This window comes from Drosophila ficusphila, unplaced genomic scaffold, assembly GCF_018152265.1.
Source record: "Drosophila ficusphila isolate 14025-0441.05 unplaced genomic scaffold, ASM1815226v1 contig_414, whole genome shotgun sequence".
NCBI lineage: Eukaryota > Metazoa > Arthropoda > Insecta > Diptera > Drosophilidae > Drosophila > Drosophila ficusphila.
Genome location: NW_025064328.1, coordinates 2,398,989 through 2,417,891, shown reverse-complemented (window position 1 = coordinate 2,417,891; position 18,903 = coordinate 2,398,989). Strand labels below are relative to the sequence as shown.

General features: G+C 38.9%; 1 protein-coding gene across 16 annotated transcripts in view; it reads right to left on the bottom strand.

Moving 5' to 3' along the window:
- Positions 1-6,723: 6,723 nt before the first annotated feature.
- The window catches only part of LOC108094763 (heterogeneous nuclear ribonucleoprotein L), a 103,319-nt gene continuing 91,139 nt past the window's right edge, over positions 6,724-18,903 (bottom strand). For 10 of the 16 annotated variants that reach the window (XM_017195524.2, XM_017195527.2, XM_017195529.2 and 7 more), the window contains 5 exons: positions 18,434-18,615; positions 18,127-18,219; positions 12,129-12,404; positions 11,862-12,066; positions 6,724-10,383 (listed from right to left, as the gene is read on the bottom strand). In XM_017195524.2, coding sequence (XP_017051013.1) covers positions 10,247-10,383; positions 11,862-12,066; positions 12,129-12,404; positions 18,127-18,219; positions 18,434-18,615 — 893 coding nt within the window. In that variant the 3' untranslated portion in view covers positions 6,724-10,246. Of the gene's footprint in view, positions 10,384-11,861; positions 12,067-12,128; positions 12,405-18,126; positions 18,220-18,433; positions 18,814-18,903 lie in introns of all 16 variants that reach the window. The other 6 variants (XM_043208284.1, XM_017195521.2, XM_043208285.1 and 3 more) reach the window with 2 other exon arrangements.

Here is an 18,903-nt window from a genome sequence, read left to right as displayed (position 1 = left end):
CTTCGACTTGCTTAAGTATTTAAATCAGATCTCCAACTACACTGGAATTGTAAATAAAAGATTCTGTGGTGCCGCTATGACTACTTGTAATTCTATATCTATCTATAGTTAGGTATACGCAGCTAGTTATTTCTGCAATAGTTATTGTGCACATTTCTAAAATAATTGAATGACAATTGACACTAAGCTTAATTGTTTCCAGCTTTCAAACTCTGTGTTCCCAATCACTGAATTGGTGTTATTTATTGTTATTGTTAACGTTTAGGTTTAACTCTAAATCTAGTTTAGCTGCATTATTTGATTAGCTTACGTCTAGAGTACACATAGTTTTACACATACGAAAATAGAGGATGAAGAATTGGTAAATCACTTTGCGAAGCAAATTGAGCAACTTATCGAGAAGTATAATCCGACTTTAGTGTCTTATTTTTCCATTTCCATTTGACTTATGGACCCATTGGTTTTCTTTACTTTATGAGTATTCATATACATGCGTGAATTTTGTGTCTTTAATTTTCTTTACAATTTGTGTGCATTTACCGCCATTCTCTTCCTGCAACGTATTTATAAAAATATAAAAGAAACTTTACAAAGCAAGCGATCCTTGTGCATATGTACACATTCTATTTGGTAAATGCATGCGTTTTTATTTGAACTTTACAAACGATTTTTAGCAGTTTTTAATTTACAATTTTAGTGCTTAACTATTTACAATTCGCCTTCGCATTGACCGGCCAACATAGTTTCAAGCGAGCTTTTGTTTTATTTATATTATTTCATCTTAGCAAGAACATATCTCAAGGCTATATGTTAAATTTGGATTTGTGTCATGTGGTTGCAGAACTGAACTCAACCTTAATGTAATCAGTAGCCAAACAAAAGGAAATCATAGTATAGCAACTGAGGTTTGGTCCCTTTACATTATTTTTTCTCATTTCAGCTTGAGGAAAGTCGATTTGAATGCCTCCAGATTTTCAGTGGTAAATAAGCTCATTGGGTTCTATTCTACGAAATGTGTCTTTAAATTAAACGAAACGGTGCTAAATGGATTGTTAAGGCCGCTGTAAACGCAATTTGGGAACCGAGTGAAATTCGAATACAAACTGTAAGCCACAAACAAATTGATTCAGCTCAGCCAACATGCCAACTTTTATGCAACTCCAAGAGCAATTTATTTGTTTTAACTATTTTATTTCGGTCGGTAGACAAACAATTTGGCGTTTGTCATGGCTGCTGAGTTCCAGCAACTGCTATCAATCAATGGCCACAGTGGCGGACATGCGACATGCAATTTAACGCCAACTGCAAGGCAGCAAAAAATGACTGAAATAATATTAATCCGGGCGGATAAATAAAGAAACAGCTGCATTTGTACTTGGTCCATTGTTGTGGTCTCGACTGAAAGGGAATAAATAGAGCATAGATAAATACACGCTTCTCCTATTAGGAGGCTGAAAAACCAGGCCGAACGAAAGGACAATCGGGCTAAGTCCGGGTCCACGTCGTTAGCCAAATCCACAGGCATCGGCCAGGGAAAAAGGCAATGCATTTTAAATGGAATATTTGTGTAAGTCGCTCGGCTTTCCCGGACCGACTTTCTTGCCCGGTTGGGAAATGAAATGAAATAATAGACAAAGGATTAGAGAGAGGACCAATGGGAAATCCGCTGCTTTACATAAAGTTCGGCTTAAGTAAATAATTTATTGAGCCGCAAACACAAATACAAACACAAACAGAGAGAGGCGAGCAAAGACATGGCTTAGGCATTTAGTTGTAGCCGTAGATTGAAGGGGTCTACGCTTCGACCAGGCCGGAATTTGCTACACGTATGTGTGGGCTCAAGTCGTTTGATAAATGATTCTCTGGCCCCTCTGATTGACCCTTTCCTCTTGCCGTTAGCCTACAATATGCTCAGTGCTCCTGGCAGGGGGCTCGGCTTAAAAAAGTTTGCCCCCAGATTAAGTTGGTCGGAAGACAGGCAGCCGGCGGTCAGTCCCTTTAATTAAACATTGTTAAATGCAATTTCACAAAATCGGTCATGCGGAAAATGATTGGAAAAGCGGCCCTCTGGCATCAAGTTAACCAGTTTCCCAAGTGAAGAGAACCTAAGTTTTTAAAGTTCTTCAAACCGACAGAAGTTGTTCGGAAAACTGTTTAAAGTAAACATTCTTGAATGTATTTGCGTTAACTTTTGCACAGTAATCTCAAATTTTAATCCAGAACTTCCTAGTTTAAATATCTTGCTGGGGAACTAATTGTTGGCCCAATGTCAGCCTTCATTATCATTTTGTTTATGTGTGTGGCTTTGAATTAATTAACTATCGGCTTAAATTTTGCGGGCTGAGGCTAATTAGGTTACTGCAAGGATTATTCAATTTTACTGTTCAGTGGGTGTTAATTGTTATCTGCGATTTTCAGGCCATATTTTCAATTAGGCCTGTCCCAAAGAAAGCCTTTCAAAAATGTCAATCGATTTGTGGGATTAGAATAAAATAAAAAATACAATTGGTTACATTTATTAGTTTTACAAATAAAGTTTGATATTGGAACAATCTATTCATGACCTTTCATTGTGTAAGCATTACTTAGTGTCTTTATCTAGTTGGTTAGGCTCTACAATTACTTACCACATGCAGCAAGCAACTGAAAAGTGGCTAACTAAGTGTGTAGTTTCCAATGTCAACAAATTAGCAAAACTATTTTACGCAACGAAACTAATTTAAATGGAAGACTTTAAAATGCTTCGCGATTCAATGTCGATTTCTTATTGTTATTTGTTGTAGCTGTTGTTGTTGTACTTGTAATGGAAGGTGGTTGTTATTTTTGTAGTTGTTGTTGTTTGTTCTTGTTGATTGGATTGGTTTTTTTTGGTGGTTTGTTGGTTTTTGGGCTTGGTGACTGAGGTGCTTGTTGTTGTTGTAGTTTCCACTAACTGTACTAGCTGTACTTGTTGTAATGTTGTTGTTGCTAACTGCAAATATGACAAAAGTATAGGTGAGTAAAGTGAGTTGAAAATAATGCACAGAAAGTAATTAGATATTTGAGATCAATTTAAGTGGGTTGCAAAAAATGTTGGTGTCTACATATTATATAAAGAATTGATATATATTGATCTTTGCAATATCTAATTTTTTTCTGTGTAGAGGTTGTACTACTGCGGGACTAATTGTTGTTAAATAAAACAAAGTTTTCATTCGAGTTTCTTTTGTGTATAAGTTTAAGTTTTTCATTTATTTGTTTTTCGTTTTCGTTTTTGGGTTTCTGGTTTAAGATCAAAGAATTGTATTTATGTACTGTTTGTTTTTGTCGTGGATTTGTTGAAGTGGCTGTAAATGTTTGAATTTCTTTTTTTTTTATCGTTATTTTCCGCTGTGTTTTTTGCTTGCCGCAACGCTTGGCTTAAAAATAAATAAGTTTCAATGATGGTTTACAATTTTCTTTGTTCTTTGTTCTTAGGTTTTTTTTTGCATTTGCACTACAGCGTTTTCATAATTTGCTTATTCTCGGTTTTCTGATGCTAACAACATTTAATAAATAGTAGTTTTGAATAGTTTCTAATAATTTGTTCATTGTGTCCATTAATTGTGTGTGTGACTTGGTTTGACTGTTGTCCTGTTTTCGCAAATTTGCTGTGCAGTACATGATATCTTTACGTTTTTTTGCGGTTTGTTAATGCGTTTGCCTCGCCTGATAAGATTGATGTGTGTATATATAGATATAAACGTATATATGTATATATGTCTGGTTATGGCTGATTATGTCTGTGTGCCTGTGTGTAAATGCGACGCAGAATTGTTTCAAAAATTAGTTCGTACATAGTCAAAAATCGGTTATCAAAAGGACTTTGCTGTGATTATGTTGCATTCCATAGGCTTATACATATGTAAGTTTTTATGTATGCGTTTATGTACGAGTGTAAATGTATGTTATACGTGTACTTAGTATATAATTATGTTTATGTTGTGTGTGTGTGTGAGAGTTTGTCAGTGTGTATGTATGTATGCAAGAGTAGTGTGTTTCGGTTTCCACATTACTAGCTTATTACTCTTTTTATTAGCATATACGAATGGTTAACGACCTTTTCAACTAAACACTTAGAAAGTTCGATTTAAATTTGTCTCTATTCGGTATTTGGAATTCGATTTCCTTGCTGTCTTTCTGCCCTGCACAGTGGCGTTCCCACAAGTATGCTACACCTTGCGGCGCGCGGTACAGTCGCGTCCTAGGTAATTAAATGTTGGCCCGCTGCCCGAACGCAATGAAGTTGCAAAGCTCGAGGCGGAAACGGCGAAATTGGCTTGTCCATGCATTAATTATTAAATTTAGTTAATGAGATTGTATTTATTCGGTGGATTAGTTTAACAAGTGTATGTGTGTGGTGTCAAATCCAGAACCCATTTCCGCCACACAGCAAACCCTAAATTAAAGTATGAACTAACTAAACTAAACTAAACTAAACCGATCAACGAAAATTCAACTAAATTGCATATTAACATAGCTATTATTATTAGATGAGGGTGTTTGTGTTTGTCTGTGTGTGTTAACCGAACACAAGTCAAATTATATTGCACAACTGCCCTGCGGTTTTGGCTCTAAGTGAGTGTGTGCGTTTCCTTCTGTAGTGTCTCTCTGTTTATGTGTGTGTGTGTGTGTTGGCTTACAACCGGTCGGCTATTGTTAAACGGAATCGTCATGGCTGCCACATTGGAGTACCGATAAAGTGCAGGTCCTGCGGAGCAGCAATCCACCCACACAGGCCTGCATTCGAACTAAGCACCAGCACACATACACCAACTAATTGCAGCCCGAAAGTATGCAATTGTACCGGGCAACCCACTCGCAGAGGGGAGCTTAAAATTGCTAATAAATTATTTAGGGCCCAGCCGGGCCGTAGAGCTCCTTTGGGCCAGGTTCTTGAGCGGACCTGCGGGCGGGTGGTTCATTCATGCTGCTTGCCAGGGAACTAAGTAACTTCTGCTAAATACCAGGCCTAATTCACTAATACTCTCGTTCGTGGGGAGAAATGATTTTATCGAATTTCGTTTCTTGCAGTTTCGTTTACGTTGCGTTGTGGCTTACTTTTTGTTTTGTTTTTGTTTTACATACTTGCACACTAAGACATTTAGGTATGTGTGTATAATAAGGAATCGTCAATATATATTTATATACGTTTCTAATACATAATAGACATCTATTGGAAATTCAAACGTGCTAGCATTTGCTTATGTTAAAATTACTCATATTATTTGATTTGTATTAGATTTTTTTTCAAAATTATCACCAGTAATTACGCATACGACTACACTATGCAGTTGTCCGTTTGCCCTTTAAAACTTGCCTCGTCCTTCGTCTGTCTGTGTCTGTATCTGTGTCTCCTGTTTGTCTGTCTGTGTCTGTATCTGTATTTGTGTCTGTTGTGTAGTGGGTGTAATTTGTGGTGTAATTATGTAAGTATTCGCTTCTCATACATGTAATTGCATTACTAATAACGCCAAAGTAACTTCTTTGTTAATATTTGCGCTTGATTTTCGCTTCATTTTGTAAGATTTTGCTTGGTTTAAGATTTTCTTGCATTTAAAATTGACTCGCGCTACCTCCTCGTTTATTAAAAACTATATTCGAATGTATATATGTGGATGTGGTGTCGTATTACTATGTATGTTATGATCTCTGATATATATATATTTATATATAAATATTTATGTATATAAGTATTTGTATGTGTGTATGTAAGTATAAACTATAAGCCTATAAGAATATAGTTGTAGTTGTTCATCTTTTACTTATTCGTTTTTCATAGGTTTCTTTATCCTTTAGGTTTTATTCCATCTTCTCATTATGCACATGCATTCTAGATTATTATGAATTCGTTTCGGTGTACAAAGTTCTTGTTTTGTTTAGTGTTTCTCATTTGCCTCTCGGGGTATATCAACTAAAGAACAGAAAACGATAGTAGCAAACAAAAGCTCTCACAGGATCGTAGATTGATTTTTTTCGTAGCAAACTGAATGCGGCTCGTAGCTGGTAAGCAGGTTCAAGCGCCACAGAAGTAAAATAGGTCGAAAAGCGCAAACCGAAGACGAAAACTTTTTGGTGTCGCTAAAAACCCTTGCTTCAAAATGTTTGCAATATAAAGCTCAGTGAAAGACACTTCAGAAACTCGAGCACTGCTCGGATGTTTCTCCCTTCTTTTTTTAAAGTAGTAATGTACCCAGTTTTCAACTCGTGTGTGGTGTCAGTGTGTTGCTGTTGTTGCTGTTTCATAATTGGACGGTTTCACAAATTTTAATAATTTCATTTTGTTTTGATTCTTGGTGGTTGTCAATTCAGTATTGAATAAACTGGTCCATTTGTGTAGTTGGTGTCATTAGGCGAATTGTCTAACGAACTAAGACGAATTTATTGAAATTTACACACTCAAAACGTGGACCTGCCATCATTGAGAAAATGGCGCTCCGAATGAACCAATGTTTGATTGGGTGGACAAGTTTAAGAAAATTGTGAGTTGTTACTTATAAACAGCACCTACCTTGTACCCCATGAGCATTTATTTGGAGTTGAAAACTACGAGGCAATTGCAAACGTAATTTAAATGAACTTATAGTAAAGAAATCGCTACATAAAATTACATGCAATTAGCAAAAGCCAGCGGTTTGGGAAGGCCTTCATAACAAGTTCTTGTCGTTGACAACCTTTAAATGATCTTGTTTCAGTTCAACAAAATTTTTAACGAAATTTGTCTAATTTTCTTTTATTTAATTTCGAATGCGTTTAAATTATATTTAAATAATTGCTACTAGAAGATTATTTTCTTGCTAAATTTCGATTTGGGAACAAAAGCGCAAAGAAACATAAAAAATTTTCCTAGTATTCAAATTTGTTTAAAATGTGTTTTTAAATAATACTTTAAAGTAATTACTTATTACAAATTATAGCTTAAATCTATGTTTGGGTTTTATTTTTAAATCTTTGTTTGCTCTATATGCTTACATACAATTCTTATTGGCGTTTTCGTAGAGGATTGTAGGGATTATGTCTGTTCGCAGTTTTGCTGCTTATTGAGAAGTGCTCCGGGTTCTTTTTTTCCTTGCTTTTATATATTTATAATGCCTAAATTGTATAATTTCAAAACTTAGGCCCTTAAATTTGAATGCTTCAAAATTTTGATATGTTCAAAATTCAGGATAACACTAGAGATTATTTGGCATATAATTTAGTTTAGGTTTACTCTTCATTAGTCGCTGTTCTCAATGCCCGTAAATGAAAAGAAAAGGATGTGCGTTAGAGGATGTTTTTTAAAACTATACTTTGCTTTAAATGCTTTGCGAGTTTTCTATAGTTTCAAAAGCAAATTATTTGTCACGTTTCAATTCCTATCAGAATATACAAAAACCTGACAATGATGAGGGTGAGCTGGTCAAAATAAAAATGCAATAGCCAGATACTTTTACATATATATTTATATCAAAATATGAGCGCGCATGTTACAAACTCTGGGCTTAAAAAATACGCTTTAAAATATAACAACAAAATTTAAATATTAAATAAAACAAACCATATAAATACACGCATAAATATATTTATGATTTTATATATTTAACTGACGTTGCCGTGATTTGATTTAGGCAAGTATCATACGATTTCACCAGCTCAATATAAATATATTTATGTCTCTATTTTTACGCGTAGAAAATTAAAGTTAAGAAAAATAAAACACAAAATAAATTGTGTTAAATGTCAAAATAAACTATTAACAATAAAAATTCCAGATTACAATTTGTATATTCGTAAATTAAATAGCTACCAAGTTTGTTATTTATATTATTTTATATATTATTGAATTATAGTAGTTTGTTTATTGATCTGATTATGATCTAATTAGGAGCTTCAAGATCGTTGTTGCTTTATGTTCTTAAAGTAATATTTATCAAGTAATTTTTAACGAGATTGTTTGCTTCTTTATAATTAATTCCCGTTTGTCATTAAATCATGTAAATTATTTAAATTAAGTACAATAATACTTAATTTTTAGGCAAATATTTTACAATTAAGGATAAAAAACAATTTACATAATAACTAAGACTGTAAAGACACTTGAAATAATTACACGAACTAGTTGTCGAAATGAGAAAATTGCAATAAATAAAAAGAACAAACGAAGTCTCGTTTAAAGCCCAAATTGCACATAGTTATATTGATAGTTTATGAATGAAATGATCTACATGAAGGCCCAACAATATTGTCAAGCGGTGAACTACGAAAAAGTGAAGAAAATTCGTTTAGCGGCCCTAGCATTATGTATTTGTGTATTCGTTGATTTGCATTAAAAACAAATGTATTATAAAACAACGCCCTTTTGATGGTCAGATGAGCTCGGATCTCTTTGGGTCCCAAACTGCCCGCCGAAGGGCTTAAAAATAAAATTATACAACTCAATTGAACTCATTGATTATCGTATTACATTATCATTGTTCATCTTTTATGTTGATTTTGTTTATATTATAGGTAATCTAACATACGCCTTTGATATGGTGTTGTTGCTGTTGCTTTATTGCTGATATTGTTAATTCTTTTTTCGTCTATTTTTATTCGCATTTGCAATACGCCCTCACCCATCTTTAGTAGTAGCTTTGCTTTGCTAACTTCACTTGGAGTTCTGAAATGTTTGGCTCTGTCTTCTAATTTTAAAACGCCTCAAAAATATGTTGTTTGTTGTATGTTTGCTGTCTGCAATTCTGAGCGATGCTGCTGCTTAACTATGCTAGATGCTCTCTTCGATTTGCACTTAACTAAAGTTTCTTGTAGGTTTTATTATTATTCCTTAGCTTTTGTTTTTTTTTATTCTTTTGTTTTGTTTTGTTTTAGTTAATTTGCTTTTTACATTTAGTGTAAATTAAAATTAATTTTAATGTAAATACAAATACATCTCATACATATAAATTTATGCCTTTTTTAACTTTGTAAATTAAGCACAAAAATTATGTTTACCATCTTGTCTTTTCTTGGTTTGTTTATAGTAAAAACATTGGCTTGTGCAAGTTTTTATTTTTTCGTTTTTTGTTTTTGTTTAATATTTGTTAAAGTAAGAAATTTAAAATCAACTGCAAACGTGCTGCAGTGGTCGGTGCAGCAGTTTGCAGGGCTTGTTTTTGCATAACTAAAATTAATAAATTTCATTTAAAATTGCTAAATTTTTGGTTTTAATTTACACAAATATTATCCATTCAATAAATATTTTTTGTTAAGACTTTTTCTCACGCCGAATACTTGTCGAAATATTGTCCAAAGAAATGATTCTTTTTGTTGCATTAATATATTCGTATCCAAATTCAAATCATATTACATTAACTATACAGAAGTCTGCCATGGGAATTGGGTGTGGACGGGTGGAAAGTGGGGGTAAAGGTCAAAGTGGAGGGTGTGTGCCATTGTGGGGGGAGAAGAGCGGAGCGGGGGCAGGGAATTTCTTTAGTTCTCTTAACATGGTTTCGTTTTGAATTACAATTATTTATTTTTGGTTTAGTTTGTTGTTTTTTTTATCAATTAAACATTACATAGTTTACAATTGGTTTTTGAGTTGTTTTGCTTTTTTCTTGCTGTTGTGTGAGAAAGTCCTAATGCTTCACTGTAACAATAATAACAATTCAAAATTTTTTGTATTATTTTGCTTGTTTTGTTGTTGCCACGCAAACGCATGTAATGTATTGTAATGTGCATCGAGTGTTCATTCCGTGTGGCTTTTGAACGAGGCCATATCGTACATAGGCTGTCATATTAATTAGCTGAATCGATATACATATATATAAATATATATATATATGGTGTATTCAGTAAATCTATGCAAATGGCTCGTAGAAAAGTTACATGCGTTTGCGCTCAATTGAATTATTTATAGTTGGTTTCTTTTGTTTTAAGTTGATTTAGCAATCAATTTGTTTGAAATTCTTCAGTTGTTTGCCGCAGCATTCTCCGTCATCTTGTCATTTCGAATGTGTAAGCCATCATCAAGTTTGTCGATCTACTGGTGTTGTTGTTGTTGTTGTTGTTGAAGCTGTAGTTGCTGCAATTAACGTTGCAGTTGCAGTTTGTAGACGCTGTTGCATTGGTTTGTTGTTGTTGTTGTTGTTGATGTTGTTGTCTTTTGGCTGTTGTCTACGGATCAATACTCCTCCTTTCAGTATAGTTTTGTATTGTGTTCTAGTTAAGCCGGTTGTTGTTTGCTTGCTTACACAATCGTAATCAAATCTCAATTGTAGATGTCCACCTTGGTATCGACCTCGTTCTCCTTCTCGATCATGCCCTCGCTGGTCGCATTGTTCCAGGCGCCATTCATGCTCTTGGACGAGGAAAAGCACAGCTTCATGATGAATGGGAACTTGGTGCCTGCGAGGAGAAGGGGTGGAAAAGCACGCATAAAACATGTATAAGCTGGTGTGGTTCCTTGACGAAAACAATGCTATATTCACACATATTCATTAAGTTATGGTGTAGTATAGTGTATAAGTGTTGTATATTCTTGAATTTAGTTTTATTGATTTTGCAAACACAATCTTTGATTGTGCGAAGGTATTGGAGAAGGTGGTTGGTGTTCTTCTTTTTGTGTGGATGGGTTAAAAATGAACAAAGTCGTGTGCCCGCCAATGCAATTGAAGTCCCCCCTCTGGCTGAATGCTTCTACGCACCAAGGACAACATGTGTTTAGTAATGCGCCCTGTATACCTACTATAACCAATACCGAAAACAGCAGTACGCCCGACGGAGGGTGAAAAGAGCCATATATTTGCTTGCAGCATAATTCCACCGCCTGTGTTTGCAGTCGGCATGCACTTGCATTTGCATTTGCATTTCCCATTTCCCACTTGCATCCGTGCGATTGTGTTTGCGTTCTTTACACTTTTAATTACTATTTACCATGCACTCGAGCAACCCTTCTAGCAGCATCACAAATGCGCCAACGACAAATAATCAAATCGAGGATATCGACAATTTATGCATGAGCATTGAACATTTCTGTTGGCCACTTTCCTAATCGATTTTCCCCGCCCACTCTCTGCAGTCTGCAAGCTATAAGCTTGTTTTTGAGGTATTTTGAAAGTCAAGAAAAACTGAATAAATGCAATGCTAAATGATCTGGATGTCGAATGAATATTGGCCTTGTAAACAAGCTCATAAAACTCGGGGAATTTGCAGAATAGTAATTTGTTCTCGGGCGACCTGCTGCTGGTGAAATATTTATGCGAAAAGTTTATATCGGTCGTCAACCCGTTTGGCAAGCGAGTCGCGCGAATCGCGAGAAGTCCTGGAACTAATTGTTGAAGCAACGCGGCGAGCGCGACCCATTTATGAATAACTGCTAACTGAAATTGTTTATCTTAATTACCAAATTAAAATTTTCATCGCAGGCAACGTAACTGGAAAGTTTGTTGGCCAAAAACAAGCAAAGAAACATGAAAGGTTAAAGTTTGCATTGGGGGGCACAAACGGTAAGTGGTGGTGGGAGTTTTTAGGGTAATGTTTTTTGGGTGTTGGGTGGTGGGCGGTGGGTGGTGTGATTTTGATGTGCGGCTTCTGCTGCTGCCGTTGCTGCTGCACAACACCAAAAGTCGAAAGGCCATGCAAAATGGCTGCCAAACTTTTGGCCATCGTACAGCTGCGAATTTTGGGGTGAAAACAGAGGTGGAAAAGCAAAGTTATGTTGCCTACTTATTGGGGCGTGTTCTTTGAGGTTTTTAATGAAACGGAGCGAGAGAGAGAGAGCGAGAAAGAGAGATTTTGTGTAGAAATTTCGGTTTTCGGGAGGGTGGCCACATATATAAATTGAACTTTCTTTTGAATAACACTTAAACACAACACTATCTCACCTTTACCCTCAATAGGCAGATGGTTGCACTTCATGATGGCCAACACTGCCTGCGAGATATTGGGGAACTCGATCAGTCCCGACGACGAGCGCTCGGTCTTCAATGGGAACAGGCGCACCGATGTGGCTGGCACATCCTTGATGTTGAAGATTCCAATCAGCTGGTCCTCGGTCAAGCCGGGCGGTGTGTTGAAAAAGTGCAAAATCTAAAAGGAAAATTTATATATAGTATTATATATTTTATATTGTAATGTATTATTTTATCTACCTTGCTCGGTGGTTGAATGCGATTCTTGCTGGCCTGGGCCGGCGATAGGAAACGATTGTTCTTGGAGCCGGTGTACTCCTTGAAGCTGGGTGTATGATCGGGCAGCAAGAACGGATTGATCACCTCGGATAGGAAGTTCTGCTTGGAGAATGCGATCTGGATCTTGCCGCCAGTGCCCACGGGAATGTTGTTCAAGTGCTGCACGCAGCGCTCAACGGCCACCGAGTCGCCCATTTGCACCATGGCGGTGCCCTCTTTGGTCTTCAAGAACTTGATCTGCAAGAGAAGACGGTTGAACATTAAACATTTCGCCATCATTGGTTATTCCACAAGAGCGGCGGGTCACCTGCAGTGTGTGTCCACCTCACCATAATCAAATTATATGCCCCAGATGGCCAACTGTATGGCCTTTATACCCCCCGATTCCCACGCTATATTTTAACCCCCTTCCGCCCAAGGGTGCCTCCTCTGGTTGATTGAATTCTCTTGTCGCTGTCATCTCTCGCACTTAACCCAATATCTGGCAGGAGAGCGACGCAGCGAAGGAGAGTTCTACATTTTCATTGAATTCAATTTAAAATTCCCTTCAAACGCAATTATATAACAGAATGGCGTCCTTAATTCCCCATTCATTGTGTGTGTGCGGGTGTGTATGGTGTGTATGTGTGTGTGGGTATGGTGTTTCTGCCATATGAGTTTACGCCCTGCCACACCCACAATGCTTATAGCCTCGCCCTTCCTTATTGGGTCATCAAAGTCGGGCGTGTACGTGCCCAATAGCCGAAAATAGCTGAAAATATTTTCATTGCCTGTGATTTTCACTTGACAAATATCCGAACTGTCATTTGACACTGCCTTGTATTATTATTATTATTATCTGTATGGCAAGTTAATATTGCTGAAATATCGAAAAAGTTTCAGCTGAGTTTAATTGGATTGGAAGAGTTTCGGTTTTATTTTCTTTTAAATTTGTTTAGCTTTCTTCGAGTTTATTGTGCCAAAGTCAACGAAAATGATTGTTTTCGCTCGTAATCCCTCACACTTCGCCGAAAGCGATTTGTTGCGTTATAAAAGTAATTGACTGCAATAATTTGCCAAGCAATAATTACAAAACTGGCCCAGAGAGCCGGGAGAAAGTGAAAATCGATGGAAATGCGCTAGCGGCTCAGCTTGGTTAATTCCTTCGTTCATTCACTCGCTTGGTTGCCTGGTTGGTTGACTGGCTAGCTGGATGGCTAGTTGGTTGGTTGGTTGGCTGGTTGAATTGGCAAATCAATTTGCTGGCCGCTGCTGCCAGGCATTGAACTCATTGCAGGGGGGCCGGCCTATACTCTATGCGCCAGTGGGGCTGCTTTTTGGCCAAAGCCTAGCGAAACTAGTTTTCGCAATCGACTCGCTTGGCTAGCACAAAATAGAGGAGCGAGTCGAGCACCTGTCCAAATTGGACGACGACGGCCGCCGCTGCAATTTTGTTTTCCAAATGCCTTAATTTGGCGTATTGATGTCGGACTTTTTTCTTCATTGCACACGCACCGAGAAGTGAGCTTGGCGTTTAGTTAATTTTTAGCTGGCTTGATTTATTTTCCGCTCGGTTATTTGCAGTTGACTGCAGTTGGGGTCGACCGAATTTAATTATGACTGCGGGCACTTGGCTAGTTGGCTAATTGCTGGGTTGGAGGCCAGCTGCACACAAGCAGCGAACAAGTGCAGAAATGGCAAGAAGTCGTCCTCGGGGCATAAAAATCAATACACTTTTTCCCTTCTGCCCGACTGCGCGCTGCACAAATTATAAGCTCATTTAATAAATTATTCAATTATTAAACACCACCCATGTCCTTTCGCACGCCCAATTATATTATAATGAACTGCAAACATTTCAGAGTAAACAAAGGGGAACGGCGGTCCGTGTGTAAATGGGGCAAACAATTTGCTTATAATTAAACCAAACCCCCCGACACATCCGCATTCGACTGTGTGTATGGCAAACTATTCCATGTGGCGCTTCGTGAAGTGTGTCTAAAGTGGGCCCCAATCAAAACGAATACGCCTGAATGGAGTAGAAATGGCATAAAAGAGAGGAAGGGGGCGGACTGGGCCAAAAGTAAATAAAAACTAAATGAGGCTTATCGAATACGAAAGCGAAAGCGAAACCCGAAGCGAGACACGAAACGGAATCATAAAAATAAAACAATGTATAAAAATAAATATGGATCATAAATCAGTCAAGCAGAAAGCGGCCAGATAGCCCCTGAATATCCCCACAGAAACAAAAGGATAATGAAATTACAGACATGCAAACATAAGCTTGGCCAACACACACAAATACAATGAACTGGAAATAGAACCGCGCCAGCAGGATTCTTTGGCCAAATCAAAGAGCGCTTCATGGCTGGATGGTCACTGCTGGTCAACAGCCGCAGCCGCAGCAGCGCCAAACATTCGGTGCGTGTCTAATGAGCTGTGCTTTTCTGCTGTACCGCTTCACCACCCCCACTCCCCCTCCCTTCCCTCTCCCAATCATCCCTTTTTCCCCCCGGATTTTTCCCACCATATATTTCACCCCACGACCCCTGGAGTGCGGCGCTGCGTTAATTAAAATGCGACCCTCTCGCCGGAGATCGCTTTGTTGTGCAATGTGGCATGGTGTCTGCTCTGCCATTTGATTTAATTGCTCACGCGCAGCTTAAAAGCAGCAGCAATGGCTGACCTATGCTCCCCCCTCCCCCTCCCCATTTCCCCTCCCCCTCTGACCCTTCTGCCAAATCACCTCCACATTGTATCCAAATGTTTTTTTAATGCGTATTTAATTGAGTGCGTGTATTTTGTTGGCCTTTAAAGAACCATACTCCCACTCAATTTGACTTTTCCGAAAACCTTTGCCCTCCGTCAGCAGCTTGTCGAAGTCCCTTGAGTCCCCCCCCTTCCCACTCCCCCCATCTCCTCCCCACTTCCTGTCCTATTTTTGTCATGCCATTTAACCTGAAAATCAATTTGATGATGACTTCATCGCCAGGACCCAGAAATAATTAACCAGATTGCTTCGTTCGAAGCGGAAGGAAGGAAACTGCTTGGCAATATTTTCTTGGCTGAAAGTGGGAAATTACAAATCGCAAAATGCAAACACAATTCCATCGAACTCCCTTGGGTAACCCCTCCTCACAACAACAAAAAAAAAAACACATTTGACAGGTTGCCTAGTCAATATCGACAGCTGAAAATTTTTGGGCAACACATTTTTTGGCAGGTTAATCAAATTCTTTCCAGCAGAATGTTTATGTCAAACCCTATTAGGGCCGAAATTATTGAAATCTAATACTGTGTATATCCGTTTCGGGAATTCAGAGGGGGTAAAGGACATGGGGGGTTCGTTTATCCATAATTTAGAGAGGAACGCTTCCCCCTGGGAATCCTATTAACACCAACACACGATGGTGTGAGTGGAAAAGAGGCTGGCGAGGAAACTCAGGCAAGGGCACTTTGATTGAGTGGCCATCAATTTCTCATTCGCAATTCAAACATGTCGGACCATAAACTCGCAGATACATCCAAACGGACTTGGTCCTTCCCCTTCTACATACACACACACATATAGACACACACACATCAATACAAACATGCCGCCCCCGCATCGACTTTATAATGAGCCAACAACCCTGGCTTTTCACTCTTGTGAACTGAGTTGCATAGCGACAGGCGCAGCGAACCGAGCTTTAGCGTTGCGGGGTGAAAACTCGGGCGGAAAACTGAGAGTTGGGCCAAAAAGCGTGTGGGTGGCCAAGAGCCGAGGGCCAGCCAGCGAGCAGAAGGAAGAAATGTATGTTTGCGGCTTAGCCGCCCAGTGAATAATGTTTGCGCATAATCATTTTTAATGGCTAATGAGTAGTTTCCGTCTCGGACAGGAAGTTTGCAATAAATTTTCCCCCATGGGCATCCACACTTCCCACTTCCCCTTCCCCTTCTTAGTTTTCCTCGAATGGGTGCAAGTGTCAGAAAAAGAAACTGAGCTAAATGGCCGCGCCTTGAATTATCGTGCCCTCCCGCTAAAATAATGACCAAATGAGAGTCCTTCGAAGTGTGAATGTATTTGGTTGAAGTAAAGTAAAGCAAAGGTCAGTTAAATTATTGGCTAATGGAGGGCAGTTGGTGAATGGAAAGCACTAAAAAACAAAGGCGGTGTTTTATGAGGCGAATCGATTTACATTTAAGTGGGGGAATCTTGGGAGATCCTCTGAAAAGCCAGAGCAATGATGATTCTAAATGTTGGTATTCAATTATTGCAACAACAATAGTTGTCGTTTATTCTTAACAATTTTAATTAAAGCAAGATCTGTACCCTGCGATTTAAATGAAACCAAAGAAGGGAATAAACGAGGCTCAAGGGTATGATTTCTGTTTCTAAGCAGAAACCGCGACTTTTCTAGGGTTCTAAGGAAACCACTCATGCGATTGATATGGTGCGAGCTCCCTTACTGAAATAGTGAAATTCTTTAACGATATAACTCCTTTGAAACATTGAATAACCTTTGGCTCCCACAGCTACTCCAGTGTGCAGTGAAAGTGGTTTGCGTGGTGGTCTCCTCGAGTCGCCTTGACTCGCTTTATCACAGACATAAACTAAACAAAACATGTCAGGAAGCCAGGGGGACCCTCCCAGTTGTCCTTGGCTAGCGCAATTGTCAAAGGACACATAGAGACACATCCACACACTCTACCACACACACACACATTCACATTATAGTATAGTATAGTGAACGGGGGGCGGAATCATAGTAGCAATAAAGTGAAAGCTCTGGCACACGCCAAAGAAGTTTTTAGCATTTGACTTTGATGTCGGTGGTGCTCCCCACAAGAACCCATTGTTCGGTGGTCGAGTGGGTGGTTTAGATAGCCGAGGCGTTTTCTTTCCTCGCCTGCACTGCTACTAAATGCTCCCCAAGCGCGTTTTTTCTTTTTCGCCTGGCGACTAACAATGAGCACATTCCGACTTGCCATTCGCCAAGGCTTTTTAATGGATTCTTTTTTGGTCGTCATCGTGTTTTGATTTACAACCGACTTGCCAATCGTTTTGCCATTGTCGAGGGAGTGGAGAAGGAGTGGTAGGGGGTTGGGGGTTTTGGGCTTTACCAAACAGATAAAGCTGATGACGCTGCACTGATTGCTGTCCCGAGGCAAAATCTTCCCACACTCGCCAAGGAAAACGAACCAGAAACCCTACATGGCGGGGATATTAATCTAAAACGCTTTATCTAAATGTGTTTTGCCGATTCAACTGCTCACTGGCCTACTCCATGGCTGTGTCCTGGCCTCGTCCTTTTATTGCCTTTCGTTTTATTTGCACATTTACAAATGGCACACAGACACAAAGTGGTCTTGCGGTTGGCTTTCGCACTCAAAAACACCTTTTCCTTCGGCCGATATTTCGCCGCAAAGTGCTGACGACCCAGCAAAACGGCGGCAATGAAATGCGTATTTTGCCCTCTTCCTCCTTTTTTTTGTCAGCTTTCTGGCTAAGTGCAAGTTGAGGATATTTCTTTCTTCGCTTTCTTTTACAATCTAAAAGGTCATAAGCAAAGGGTTGGCCATATTGTTATGTGAGGGGAGTGTGTTGCTTCAAGTGGTGTTAAACGAACACTTTAGTCTGCCTTCTTAAATTCTTGTTTACTTAAAAACCAGAAGAAGGTCAACAGCTAACCCTTTCCCATGTTTTTATAAAAGTAAACGAGGACTAATCGACCATGAAGTACGAACAAAATACAAAGAGGTTTAGGGGTTAATTCACCATTCACCATATTCACCAATTTGTGAAATAGAAAAATCAATTCTGCTAAGGAAATTTATATATTTTTTAAATTCCAGTTTCATTTAAACTATATTTTCTATAATTCTTACGAGAGACTACAATTGACCTACCAAAAGGAGAATTCCATTCCATTGAAGGAACCCAAAATCTTGATCTACCGCCATTTAATTACAATACAATTTAATTCCTTTAACTTACCCGTGCCACGTTGCCGTACAGGCACACCAAGTTGAAGAGCTTATCCGTGTTGGAAGTGTCGTGGTCCAGGCCGTAGACCATCATGACGGCGCCCTGAAGAAGTGGTCCGCGTTCGCAAAAGGAGCAGCAAGGAGTGGGAACAACAACGGGAGTTAATTAAAATTCGGTCTTGCTCGAAAGGCGACAGGTAGTCCCGTCCCGATCAGAAGTTGTGGACAAATAACAATTATATTTGTGCACCTCCTCTATTCCTTTGGAAAATTGCTGATCGAGGAAAAGGGGGAAAACCCCAAAAAGTAATACTCACCTGAGCCTGTCCTTGTTGTGTGAAGGCCACGGAGGCATTGCGTCCGGGAACGACACCGGCGGGTTCCTTCATCAGGCCAGTGGGATGGATGGCGGCGCCCTTCCAGTTCTCGGGCGTGGTGGGATGGTATTCTGGGGCTCCGAATGGCGGGAAGGCGGCGCCGGGTCCCAATAGCGGTGGCTCTTTAAATTGACAAAGATTGTGCGATTGAGCTGGGGCAACTAGTTGATGGTGGTGATGTTGTTGTTGTAATTGTTGTTGTTGTTGTTGTGGTGGTGGTGGTGCTATTTGTTGTTGTTGTTGGTGGTTGAGGTGGTGGTGGTGTTGTTGGTGGTGATGTGTCTGAACATGTTGTTGTTGTGGTGTCGGCAGTGTTGGTACTGCACGTTTTTTATACATTTGGTTATTTTCAACGCATGCAACAACAATAAGCGATAGCAAATAATAAATGAAACGAAACGAAACAAAAA